Source organism: Pocillopora verrucosa, chromosome 3, assembly GCF_036669915.1.
Source record: "Pocillopora verrucosa isolate sample1 chromosome 3, ASM3666991v2, whole genome shotgun sequence".
Taxonomy (NCBI): domain Eukaryota; kingdom Metazoa; phylum Cnidaria; class Anthozoa; order Scleractinia; family Pocilloporidae; genus Pocillopora; species Pocillopora verrucosa.
Window position 1 is genome coordinate 23,131,071 of NC_089314.1, and position 13,268 is coordinate 23,144,338.

General features: G+C 35.5%; 2 protein-coding genes across 3 annotated transcripts; one reads left to right on the forward strand and one right to left on the reverse strand.

Annotated features, from left to right (window-relative positions):
- Positions 1-41: 41 nt before the first annotated feature.
- LOC131787393 (divergent protein kinase domain 1C-like) lies at positions 42-4,668 on the reverse strand. The gene is made up of 4 exons (XM_059104505.2): positions 4,356-4,668; positions 3,463-3,673; positions 2,135-2,778; positions 42-1,665 (listed from the first exon to the last, which is right to left on the reverse strand). The coding sequence occupies exons 1-4, from the start codon at positions 4,533-4,535 to the stop codon at positions 1,465-1,467; spliced, it is 1,236 nt and encodes a 411-aa protein (XP_058960488.2). The 5' UTR covers positions 4,536-4,668; the 3' UTR covers positions 42-1,464.
- Positions 4,669-5,203: 535 nt separating this feature from the next.
- LOC131787385 (core-binding factor subunit beta-like) lies at positions 5,204-12,969 on the forward strand. 2 transcript variants are annotated; one of them, XM_059104495.2, is made up of 6 exons: positions 5,204-5,451; positions 5,543-5,629; positions 5,772-5,873; positions 7,718-7,834; positions 10,012-10,122; positions 10,978-12,969. In XM_059104495.2, exons 1-6 carry the CDS (start codon positions 5,374-5,376, stop codon positions 11,017-11,019), a joined length of 537 nt encoding a protein of 178 aa, XP_058960478.1. In that variant the 5' UTR covers positions 5,204-5,373; the 3' UTR covers positions 11,020-12,969. The 2 variants fall into 2 exon arrangements, with proteins under 2 accessions (XP_058960478.1, XP_058960479.1); XM_059104496.2 differs by having other exon boundaries at positions 5,206-5,451; positions 10,012-10,151.
- The last annotated feature ends 299 nt before the right edge of the window (positions 12,970-13,268 follow it).

Below are 13,268 nucleotides of genomic sequence, written 5' to 3' on the forward strand. Positions count from 1 at the left end.
GGACATTGGGGACAAGTTTGATCGAACCCACACTGAAAAGATATTGAAAACATTTTGTTAAAAATTTTCCTCCAGTAAGCTACCTACTTGCCACAGATGTAACTCCAACATGTCACCACTAACAATTGGCCTACAGTCAACTGATGAGTAATATGTTGGTTGAGTCAAATTGTTTACCATCCTCTTTCCCATAGGAAAGTTACCAGTATTACCATAAGCCAATTGTTGATGTTATAAGAGGTGCTGACAATTTTTCCTGCTATTTATACAAATGTATGGTGGGCTGCAATTTTAAAATAATTTACAGACAACAACAATCATTGAAAGAAATTTTTTGTTATAAATGCTCAAAAATTCAATATGCAGTCTTTCATTCTTGAAACATTCAATTGCCTTTGAAATTTAGTTTCAGTACCACACAGTATGAGACAAAGTTAGGAAATTACCTCTTTTTAATTATGGAATTATCATCAGTGTTAACTGTTATTTTGTTGTAATTTGTTCTTTAGGAAAAGGTTATTGTAATATTTATTTTTAGAGTCTTTTAACCTTAATGTGTAATTGGCTTTCTCTTTTATCAGGTCATATCCAATGGCCCAATGATTGACTTATAAATTTGTTAAACATATTTTTATCTTAAAGAACTTTCTCTTCCATCATTAAAAGCAACACTAGTTGTATGGTGGTTTATTAACTGTGTAGTTCTCTGAGTTTGAAATATTCTTCACTTTTTTCCTTTTCCTTTGCCATTTACCAGTACATTCAAGTAAATTAAAACTGAGGGACCTTTTACAGTTAACTGTTTGAACTTGGGAGAAATATTTGATAATGAAGTGACAATGGCAATTTCCATGATTCAAGTTGCCTCTCATAATAACCTCTGATAAGGTTATTGAAATGCAACAGTCCTCTCCAGGACTACTCCCACTTGGACAATCAGACTACATGACCAAGTGCATTGAGCTTGAGAAGCCATAAAAAACAAACAGAAATCTTTAGGACAAGTTTGGCATGGTGTCCATTTAAAATGGACTACTGCTTCCCAAACATGACACAAAGATAATGTGAGATACTTTAACATACATTTATAGCTACTTCTGAGCTTGTTTACAGATATACTGCAGCCAAAGACAGTTGACAAGGCACTAAAAAATGTTTACAAAAAATTATTATTTACAGAATGTAAATTATATTTTAAATATGGACTAGATTTTTTTTTAAACAAGTAAATATATATATATTTTTAACATATATATATATATATATACAAGTAAATATATATATATATATTTTTAACAGCACCTAGATGCTCATTCTATATTGTTCTTTTATAAATACCCCAACATATATATAGACTAAATAAACTTAATTGTAATTCTTCAACCTAAGTGCAAACTCTTAGCCTCGCTAAATAGAAAATTTAAATGTTTATTCAAATACAAAAACAGAAGTCCCAGTCCAATCCTAGTTGGACACAAGTTCCTCTGAGAGAATTGTCTTGAGCTTCCTATATATTCTTTCTATTTTTCCTGGCTTCCATGGTAACATTTTGTCTGATGCACAGTCTGACAACACAGGTGAGAGTTTGTTCTGAGCATGGATGGGAGCTCTCTGCAGTAATCCAGGCTGCCCCCAATAAGACAGCAAAATGTCCCGACAGATGATCTGCAATTTATTAAATTTTGTTTAAGTGGAAATACACAATATTTAATGTGCATCATGCAGGTGAATATAACCTTGAGTAAATTTAATGCAATATTTATCTGTGCATGTTATCCTCCAGTAGCATTTTAACATGATAACAAAAATGAATTTAAAGAGCCCTAGTAATTGAAATTTCATTTAAAATAAAAGTTCACAAACCAAGCTTGATGATTTCTGGAACCTCTTTACTGAAAACCATTAATTTAGTAGTAATTAACACATGTATTTATGTGCATTTGGCTTTTCCTCTACAATGGTTGAGTTCATTCTAAAGTTTCTTGGTCTTGTTGGTGTTTGAGGAAGTAATGTTACAGCCCATTGAAAACTTAATTGCCAAGCCCCTTGATCAGATCATCAATTCCACACTACTCTACCAAGCTTTATTCATTAAGAATAAAGTACACTATAACCCACGTCTGCTAAATCTTACCTGTAGGTTATTGGTGAGAATTTTTCTTGAGCATTTATTTTCTGTTGTATTACAAGCAGACACGCAGTCAAAAAAGTCACATTGCGCATTACTTTCACAAGTTGGTTGTTCCAGGAAATCCTCCATTTGTTTTGTTGCAAACATAGAGTCAATATCAAGGGCTACAACTCTCTTATCTTTGGCAACACCAAAATTACCAGGTTGTATGTCGCAGTGATGTAGTTGTCCCAAAGGTGTCTCTGTAAATTCTTTCGAAAGATCTAGCAAGTCCAGAGCAGCATTTAATCGTTTTTTCCAGGGCATTGGCCTTTTAAATGGGGTGAATGAAAATCCTTCTAATGTTTCCACCTTCTCTACAGCATAAAAGCTGCCACAGAATCCATACACTCTTGGAATGTGCTTCATCTCTTTTAATAGTTGTAACTTGATGAATTCATCTCTTTGAATTAACAGCCACAAACTTGACATATCTGCCCAGGTAAGCTCTCCTAATGGATGTGGATGCCAAAGAAGTTCAAGCACCTGTTGTTCTGACCCAATCATGTCTTTCAGTCTAAAAAAGGATAATTCATTCTGTACATGGTCAAACACATGAAATACAAAGTTTTTGTACACTTGTTCATCTCCAGCAGTAGGTTCATCATCTGTTGATTGACAAACAAACGCTCACTTCAACTTCAAATTTGGAATTCACAAAATCACTGGCAGAGAAAATGGATTGGGGAGGGGTAGGGGATTGAAGGTGGAGGTAACCTGTTCCAGGCATTCCCTTAGTAACTAGGCTAAGGGCATGATTGTGCTAGTATCAGAGTGAGGTTTGGGAAGAGAATGGGATGGAACTGAGGAAAAGGAAGTAAAAAGGTACTCTGTTATTACAATGGTGTACTTGGCAGACTCAGATGGTCCTATATTCAGTGTGAAAGTGCATGCAGAACCCTTTTTGGATTTTAAATAATACTTGAACTGTTTTACATGAAAACTATTACTAATTCTTTCTGACAGCCAAAAACTATTTCCATGGGCCTTTTTCTGTCTTGATCAGGATGATGCCACTTGGAGTGTTAATGCTTAGTTAAGTCCTTCTGGTTGGGTTTCTGGTCCACTACAGATAGCCATGCACACTATTATAAATTTTGGTATGTAAATGAGGATTAGTGAGGCCCTCAATAATAAAATTAGAAATTACTTATCAAAATTTTTTTTTTTTGCTTTAAAAACAGTTATTTTTTCCTTTCAAGTCAACTGGAAAAGTTATTTGGACTTTTTAGACTATTTAATTGTCTCTAAAATTTAACAGACTTGGTCAGAAATTCATCAAATAGACTTACCACTTACTCCAATAGACAGAACATCCTCAAGGTTTTCAACATGATGAGGACGTCTCTTTGTCTTGAAAACAATATCATTTTTTCTCCATGTGCCAGAAAATACAATGGTGGTGTTTTTATGTGCTAGACAGTCTTGGATGACTAGTTCACCATTTGTGCACAAGTCACGACAGAGATTTCCCCCAGTGTTACCATTGGTAAAATCTTTGCACTTGAAAAGGGAAAAAAATAAGTTGACTGAATTGGACATAAATCTTCATTTTCTTGAAAACATTATTGCAAGTATTTTATCAACCTCTCAGGGCCTTAAAGGGCAGGTAGATGTTTTCTTTAGGCCAGGGAGACTCCAGAATCATGGAGAGGAGGTACCGAAAATTCTAGAATAGGTAAGGTACAATAAATCAGACTGCAAAGACAGAGGACATTAGAAGAGTTAGGAGATTATTTGCAAAAACAGTTCGGAAAAGGAAGGGTGGATTGCTTAAATAAGATTCACGAAGACAGCAGATAATTAACGGCTTAATAACCACGTCCTAGCGTAAAAGAATCGCGGATTTCATCATAACGGAGTGGTTCGAGAAAATATGTATACATAAAATACTTCTATCCAATTAATTTATAATTGCTGAGCGACGAAAGAAAGAGACGATATAACGTTTAACGATGAGTTTTGAATGTATCATGTGAACATTGACTTCCGCATTTATTTTAATTACTCATTTTCATCCAGAATGTTTTTAATGAAATACACTATCCCACTAACCGATTTTGATTGATGCTAGATTAACTTATCTTAGAAACCACGCTACATTCCTGTTGCCGATCATTAACGTAATTAAATTTACGATATTTGTAACCACTTCCCTTTGAAAAGCAGCTCTTAAGATACTTACCAGCTTTACCAAGCGATCTTTCGCTTTAAGTTCTTCACAGGTCCACTGCCTGTCAAACTCCACATCTTCGTCGTTGAAAGAAGTGACAATCTGATAAAAAATGAAGATCACTATAACTAAAAGAGTGCAGCACACTAATTTTCGCCCCCTTGGTAGCTTCCGTCTCCGAGAGAATAACATCCCAAATTCCTCAGAATTTAAGGCGGCCGCTCGCCGCGTCACAAAGTATATTCGTACGAGAAAGCGTTACGCATCGACAAAAATGTCAGGTGAATAATACCACGGGGTCACATAACGATCACGTACGACCAATCGAACGTAGAAAATTGAATATTTTCAGCACTCTGTTCCAGCAATAGGATTTTTCACCCCAGCTGAGATGAATGACTTAAGCAAAATAAAAACTTAAAGCAATTCAAAGCCTTTTGAATCGCTGCATCTCAAAAAAACCGGAAACGACGTTCAGTCTACATCCACTTCCGGTAACGTCCGGAAAAAAAATAACAGCCTCACCTATTAAAGTTTTACTCAAGTTTGAATGCTTCAAACAAATTTATGAAGCATAAACCCACAGTAGTTATAGTTTTTGAACACTTCAGATAAATGAGCTTTTGATACCGTAAAGCACGAAATTAAAACGAAAGGAAGCAAGCTTTGGATGACGCCAGGTGAGTTCACTGTTTCAGGGCAGTTGTTTTTCGGTATGACAGGGGTTCCCAAATATGGATCAATTAGTTACAGGCGAATGGCTACGCGTGCCAGAATTGTTGTAGCGTCCATTTCAGCCAATCACCGTTGGAGCTGAGTTACTTCAACGTGCATTGTGTTGACAATAACTTGTCATGTTTCTTTCTTTGTTGAGCAGAGGTTTGTTTTCAGCGCTGCGAAACGGAAGTTCCGTCATGAGAGGTATGAAATTTCGAGAAAATCGGACACGCATTGACTGAGTTCACTCGATTTGCGCGGCAAGACTCGAAAGTTACGAAGACCGCAGATAACGTACCCGTCACTGGACAAAATGCCACGGGTAGTGCCAGAGCAAAGGCAAAAGTTCGAAAATGACGACTTATTTCGGAAGATGTCACGGGAGACGGAGGTGATTTGACAATTCGACGTACATGACAAAGTTGTAAACTCACATGGACACTGCAGCACGATGCCATTAAATCGATTCTATCTATTTTCAGATAAAATATACCGGTTATAGAGACAGATCGCACGAGGAACGCATCGTCCGATTTCAAACAGAAGCTCGCGATGGACATGCCACCGTGGTAAGCCTGTCAAAAAAACTACTCTTGATGAAGTTGACGAAAACTTTCGTAAAGATCATCACAGTCCCTCTTTGCGTGAGGGAGTTCTTGTGTTCTGTGTTATTAAATCATTACCCTTGAATAATTTTTTTAAACGATGTAGGCTTTCGTGTCGTCTGGGACGAATTTCACACTACAGTTTCCAAAAGGAGAGGATGGAACAGTTCCGAAGGATTTTCTTGACTTTGATCGGGAACCAGGAAAGGTAAACGAAAGTGAACATGATTTCAGGTTTCGCTTTAAAGAGGAATATTTGAAAACGAGCTAATAATTGCACTGAAAATCTCGTAACTAGAACTTAATGTTATATAATCGCCGTCATGTTATGGAATCTAAATGTTTTCTTGGATTTTCCTCTCGGCTCGATTTTAGCGTCAAATTTAACAGCAAGGTTGGAATTGCGCCAGATTATTCTCACAGCCCTTTCGAGTGGGCTGGCCAAATAACGTCGGAAAGTTACGCCTTTTACGAAAAATAAATTGCGCCCTTGTATCGGTAGGCGACTGACTTGATTTCTTTTTGAAAGTTTTATTTGTGTATAAACATCTGGCTATTAAAGCTACTTGCAGCAGGTTGTGACTTAATTATGCATTTGAAAATAACTCCGCTTTTACGTACAATCGCAGCAAACGTGTATTTCGGCAAACGGAATTTCCGATCGCCTAGGAAGTAAGTCCTTGAGGAGATCGAACAGCAATCTTATAAAAGATTTACCGAAGTATTAAGGTGGGAAGTGGAGGTTGTCGGCAACCCTAGATAATTGCACGTGCTGACAAATTAATTATTTACAATCTGTAACATTTCAGCATTTGAATGGCTTTCTTATTCGAGATGACTTGCTTCGGTCGGCTGTTCTCGTGGGCTTTCCGCACAATAATCGTTTTGACTATAATTCGAATTATTTTGCAGAGGTAGATTAAAGCTCGAAGCGAGGCAATTAATTGCGCGATTGCGTGAATCAATAACTAGTATGATCGCAAACGACAAGCGGACGTAAGGGGAGAATATTTAATATCATGGCAGTTTATTTTTCAGGGTAATTATACTGAATTACAGGAGTTACTTTTCTTTTGTAAATTGTTTATTTCCGTAGCTTTAAAGACGATTAAATATTTCGTGTCGGAAAAGTTCAACTCATTCGTGATTTCCCCGAGGCCTTCCTTAGCCACTAAGTGTAACTTTATCTCAAACAACAACAGATTTATGGCGGTAGAATAGAGGAAATCTATTGGAGGTACTTGTGTCTACATACTAAATTGAAAATTTGTCAGCTAAACAATATCAAGTTTCAAAATATTTTGAATAATGAAGGCGGAATACCGAGTGTTTTTCATGATCGGATCGGCGAGTTCGCATGATCGCTGCTCGCTTTAGAAGATTGTTCATGAACAATATTCTTTGTAGTGCGGCATGTTGAGTTGAACGCGGTGTGAAATTCCGACTTCAATTAATTTAAAAACAGGTGTATCACTCAGTGTGATTTGGCGTAAAAGTATTTGATTTCTTCCTGAATAGGACGCAATAACAACCCGATTGTTTTCTTGTTTAGTTCTGTCACAAGTGCAATTATGCTAGTGAATGAAAATATTCTGAAACAAATTACGAGAAGCAAAAGCTTTTGTCCATCAATGATCTCCCTAACTTCACCAGAAACTCGCAAGAATACTTTGTCCTTCTCTTGATCGAAAGTTATTGGTAACAATGCCAAATACAAGTTTGCGTGTGCAAGCACTTATTTAATTATGCCAGACATTTTAATCAAAGTAATGACACGGCTGAAACGACGAGTATAACAGAAATTCCACATCGCATTCGCGAGATAACGAAATTCCATATGGTTGACAACATCTCGTGGAGCGCGATTTTGTCACTTAATCATTAACCATAGGTGTGAAAATCTATTTAGTGTTGGAGAAAGAATTTTTACAGAAAACGTGCTCTAATTTACAATATACTATAAAAATTTGTGACTACTTAACCGTTAAATCAGTGACAGTAAATCAGTTAAATTTCCGTTATCACATAAATGCTCCCTATCAATCTCGATAGGTCTTCATCAAAAGCCGTTTTATAATGAATGGTGTATGTGTCGTTTGGAAAGGCTGGATAGACTTGCAGAGACTTGACGGAGCTGGATATTTGGAATTTGACGAAGATAAAGCTAAAGTAAGTTTTAATACCTATATTAACAAACGAATTCTCCTTTCCCACCAGTAGACATTCCACATTAATGCAGTAACGTGTTGCCAGATTTATTCATGAATTCTCATTACACTTGTAAATCAGTTTCTGGTAATATGTTGGGAGAAACTTCATACTGATACTTGTTGAAGAGATTCATGACAAGTGCTTTGTTGGTTTTCAAATGTTTCTGGTTTTTTATTTATTTTTTAACTGTAATTAGTGTAATATTGCAAGGTTCCCTGGAGTACTCCAACAAAATGTGGTAAAATACTTTGTATACACAGGTGTTTGCCTTATTGTGTTATTTTCAACAATTTATTACAAAGTCATATAGAGCCTTCCTAATAAGTAAACGATTTTATGGTTTCAAAATGATGTAAGATCTCAGTCATGATACTGGTAAGGTTACTTTCTCACAAATATCACATTGCGTGTCTTTACTAAAGTCACATGCGGAGACCAAAAGGGCCGATAAACAGGAAAAGAGGTCACTAAAAATAGACCCACAAATTATACACCTCCTTTTGAGAGAGAGATGACACAGATAACACAAGCTAATTATGGCTCTTATTCATGAGTAGTCTGATTAGTTGAAAAGAATCAATAATGTTTTTGTTTGAAGAAATGATAAATCATTGCTTTCATGCCCACAACAAAACAATTACCTTTGAAAAAAGCTCTGCTAATAGCAGCTATTACATAATTCATTCCACATTTCTACATTTTGGACTCCTGGGGTTTTAATTGAAATGCAAAAAATTGAAAACCACCTCCCCACTTCACTTTTTGAAGAGGCCACATATGATCTGTTGACTAAGGGTAAAAATGCAAATTGCATGGCACTTCAAAAGAGCAAATTGTATAACCTTTTCACTCTCTGTGGTAACCTTAAAGGAGATTTTAATTAATATATTGATATAATTTCAAGTGAAAAGGTGATTTGAAGAAAGAGGGAAATCAGTTGTGGCTTATTACTTTTCTCAAAAGCAAATTTTTAGTGTTAAAACTATAAAAAAATATATAGCAAACAGTGTGGAGAATTGATATTAAAATTTAGGGGTGATAAGAATAATAACAGACCCCTCATTCTAGCTACAGCACATTTTTTTTTTCCATTGTCGGAGAATTCTTTCCTTACCATCACTTCCAAGTCAAGCTGTCTTCCTTAAGAAGATGAGGAGCTAATGTGATTTTGAAAAGCTGTTACTGATGATGCGACAAATTATCCAACAAACTCCACTGTGTGGTCTATATCCTGTTCTATAGGGCAATATATAAGGATTGCGAAAGGCTGTCAGTGGGGTATTGTATTCAATGATTTGACAAATTATCCAACAAATTATCCAACAAATTCCTGAAAATGTCATTTACTTTGTTGTCTTTATTTTGATTGGCCAGATAACATAAAAGGATTGCGAGAGGCTGTTAGTGGGGTATTGTATTTGATGATTTGACAAATTATCCAACAAATTCCTGAAAATGTCATTTACTGTGTGGTCTATATCCTGATCTGCATCGCAATATATAAGGATTGCAAAAGGCTGATTAGTGGGGTGCTGTATTCAATGATTTCACAAATTATCCAACAAATTCCTGAAAATGTGATTGACTTTGTAGTCTATAACCTGATCCGCAGGGCTATATATAATGATTGCAAAAGGCTGTTAGCGGGGTATTGTATTTGATGATTTGACATATTATCTAACGAATTCCTGAAAATTTTATTTACTTCATAGTTTTGTATCCTGATCTGCAGGGCAATACCAGTATATCTAACGTGCCACTTAAGTTGGTTTGAAACTCAACATTCTGCAAATTCCTTGCAATGGTAAACTATTGCCATTCAAATTAGAAAAAGTCCTTTTGAGTATGAAATTTTATAGTAAAAATGTGTTAGATAAAGTAGTTTGGGATCCCACGCGGATGAAACTATAAGCGACAAATTGTGCATTGTTTTATGCATTATATCCTATTGGCTGAGAGAATGACATGGGTCTTCTAGACTAATCAAAGAAGTTAGTCATTAAAAACCAACAGAAAATCAGGAGACATTCAAGATTCAACTACAAATTTTTCCTAAATCCTCACTCTAAAGTAAAGCATAGGTCTTGCCCAGTTGTTTAACTCTCATTGTTCTCCCTTGTACCATGCCACATTAGTCTGAAGACAAAGTAATGAAAGAGACATTAGAACAAGCCAAAAGACGAGTGGCTGAATTTGAAGAAAGGCAAAGACAGTGGAGGGAAGAGCAGCAACGGAAAGAGTCTGAGGCAAGTAGCCATCAACGTATCAACTATAGGTAAATGCTCGATGAGTGGTTTGTACTCTTCTTGTTTCTTTACTTATTGAATTTTAAATATATTTTAGTTTGATCGAAAAAAAGTTATCACCATGTACATCATAGCCTCCTCTGCAGACAATCCAAAGCCTTTCATTCCTGAGATCTTCTGTATAGAAGGCCATGTTTATCATGACTGTTAACTATTATGATGATAAAGCACCCACAAGTACATTTCATTTTAACAGTGAACTTAAGGCTGCTGAAGAAAAGTTTGCATAATTTGTCATCCCTTAATTTCTAAGAAATGATTGTTGAGTAACCTCTCCTTTCAAAATCAATATGTTATACAGAACAAAGGTGACAAAAAGTGAAAAACTCATCAGTCAGAGGGTGTCACTTGGATGAAGCACCAAATTCTCAGGACTAATTTGCAATAAAATGTACATTAGCCAAAAGGGAGATTTTACCAAGTCAGATCTCAGAAGTTCAAGAGTTGATAAAAATGCACTATGAGAATTTGAGAACATTTTTCACTCCTTTGCACTGATGTCTGAATGTTTCTTCCAATTTTAAATTGCCTCTAAAAGCCGCTAGGTTTCATGAAACTTCCCAAACACTAGCCACATTTCTGGAGGCACACTCCAAAATTAGGTGCTAGATATAGAAGATCTACTGTCTACTTTAGCTATGCAAATTCTCCCTCCTGGAATGTGTTAAAATGTTTGAAGCCTAGTGGTGAGAATTTGCACTTTGATTGATACAATTTGCAATCATTGACAGGTTAAGCAGTGAAACTTTCTTTTGTTACACTGGAAATTTGATGTACTCTTTTTCTATGTTCTAGACAAAACTAAGAGGTCACTCTTCATCAGGGGCTCAAAAATAACAAGAAACATTAGGGTCAGATGGCTCTGTAAAAGTATTATGAATATATATAGATACACATATTATGATATAATGAAAGGGCAAGTCCTGCAGGAAGAGATCAAGCTATTCTAGAGCAAAGTAGGGCTGTTCTTATAGTCAAATATAGCTTATTCAGTTCTGTTATCATAACGAAACTTTCCAAGGATCCTTAATGGTACCATGAACTATATGAAAAGATCAGAAAGTTGGATTTGATTGTTGATAACACAACCAAAGTTATGTTTATTGATTCATTTACTAATGCCAATCAACCTATTGATAGATAAAAACAGATTGGAACACTGTAACCTGTAGTAAAGATTTTTTTGTTTTGTTTTGGAAGCAATAGACTCAGCAATGCTAGCAGACATGAGAAAGTAGAACTGTTCTTTTTTTTTATCTTCTCATATCTGTGGTCATTGATGCTCCTATCAGAAAAAGAAATCCTACAATGTAATTGCTGGAAACTCTAGTAATTTTTCTGTTCTACTGATGTTTTATTCTACTGCATCTAGTTCTTGTTACCAAAGGAATCATTATATAGTCACTCTTAGACTTCTCATACCACAACCTCTGAGTTTTGCTTTGTGAGAGTGAAGCAAACACAATCACACACTCATGTTGAGCATGATAATGTGGGATATTACAAGATAATCCTTTTATTTTATTAAAACAACATTATCAGCTCTTAGTCAAGCCTAAATATTGCAATTTTCTGTTGGGTTTCTTGTAGCAGTATTTGTGTTATGAACCTTACAAGTAGCTTATCTAAAGTGTCTTAAATTTACTGCATGTTTTCATACAGTATATCTCATTATTAATCACATGGCTAAACCATTTCTATCACAGCCTCTGTTCAAATTATACCCCAGCTAGTCTGAAGAGCTTGTTATTAAAATCATTACAATTTCTTAGGATAGTACAACTGTAAAGTGTGTACACTAACAAATTTCTGCAGCTTTGTTGTATTTCATTACAAAACTGTAGATTCAAATAGAGGAGGGTTTTCTCTTACAATCAAGCCAGACAAGACAAAAAAGTGTTGTGCTAAAAAGGTGCAACTTTATTGTTTAAGCATGGTTTTCATGTCAGGCAAAGTCTCAGATGAAATGAAGTTTTACCATTCCCCAACTGTCCCCAGCTTTTTGGCCTTGAACCCTTTCACTCACAGGAGTTATCAGTATATGATTTGTCCTTGAAGTTTTTAGCACACTGTTGAGGAGACCAGTGACAAGAATTAAGAAAATTACCAACTAGAGGAAATTGTTTGGATATAACATGAAATTCTCACAACTAGCCAACAAATAAATGCTTAGTAATCCTTTGGGAGAATTTCTTTTAAATCTTGGTAGTGAAAGGGTTATAAACAAAGAACTGAGAGCAATCCTCAAAAGGATGGAAGGAACATCTTTTATACACCTGTTTTCTTGTGCCAGGATTGTCACAATCTTTCCATCCTGTATCTTGAAGTTCATACACTGCAGAAATCTGTGATGGCCTGAAAAAAAAATTTATTCTGAGTAATCAGTTATTATTCTGACATGAAACCCAGGCTTCACACGCATTCTCCCTTTTAGTCTGGCAGCTGAAGAGAGAGCCTTAATAATTATAATATATGAATTAAAAATTTTATTTAGCTTATTTAACATTTATTTAAAGCCTTTAAAGAGCAAAAAGTTTCTTCAAGAGTAAAGGCTGTGATTATTTACTCTGCTTTTAAATATGCAGTATTATTAATAAATTCAAGCGCATTTGACATTATTTTGTTTTTGTCAAAGTACCATAATCCATGTAAAACTGAACCGTAAATCACTAAGCTCGCTATCAGTAATTACATGAAAAAGCTATTGTAAAAATTTTGTTCGATGTCAGTGCAATTGACCTGTTTAAGCAATATATGCAATTCCAAGAATAAAAATTTATCTCTTGATGAAGGTGTGAGGGATTTTATTTGTTTGGTTTAAAACACAGCTTCTTTTCCAGAATGAATGGCACTTTCCAGTGTAGATAGCATCCAGCAGTTATCAGGGAAGTCAAGCCTGATTTCTCAAGCACAGTTCCCAAACTAATTGGTAAAAAGCACTTTGAATGCTGAGGGAAATTCCTTGGCAAAGTACCTTGATTCAAGAAGTTCTCATTCAATAATTAGAAGCCCCATTCTCCCTCAAACAATATCAGTCTTCAATAGTGTATGGTTTAATAGAGAGAAAACTCAAAATTGCATGGAAG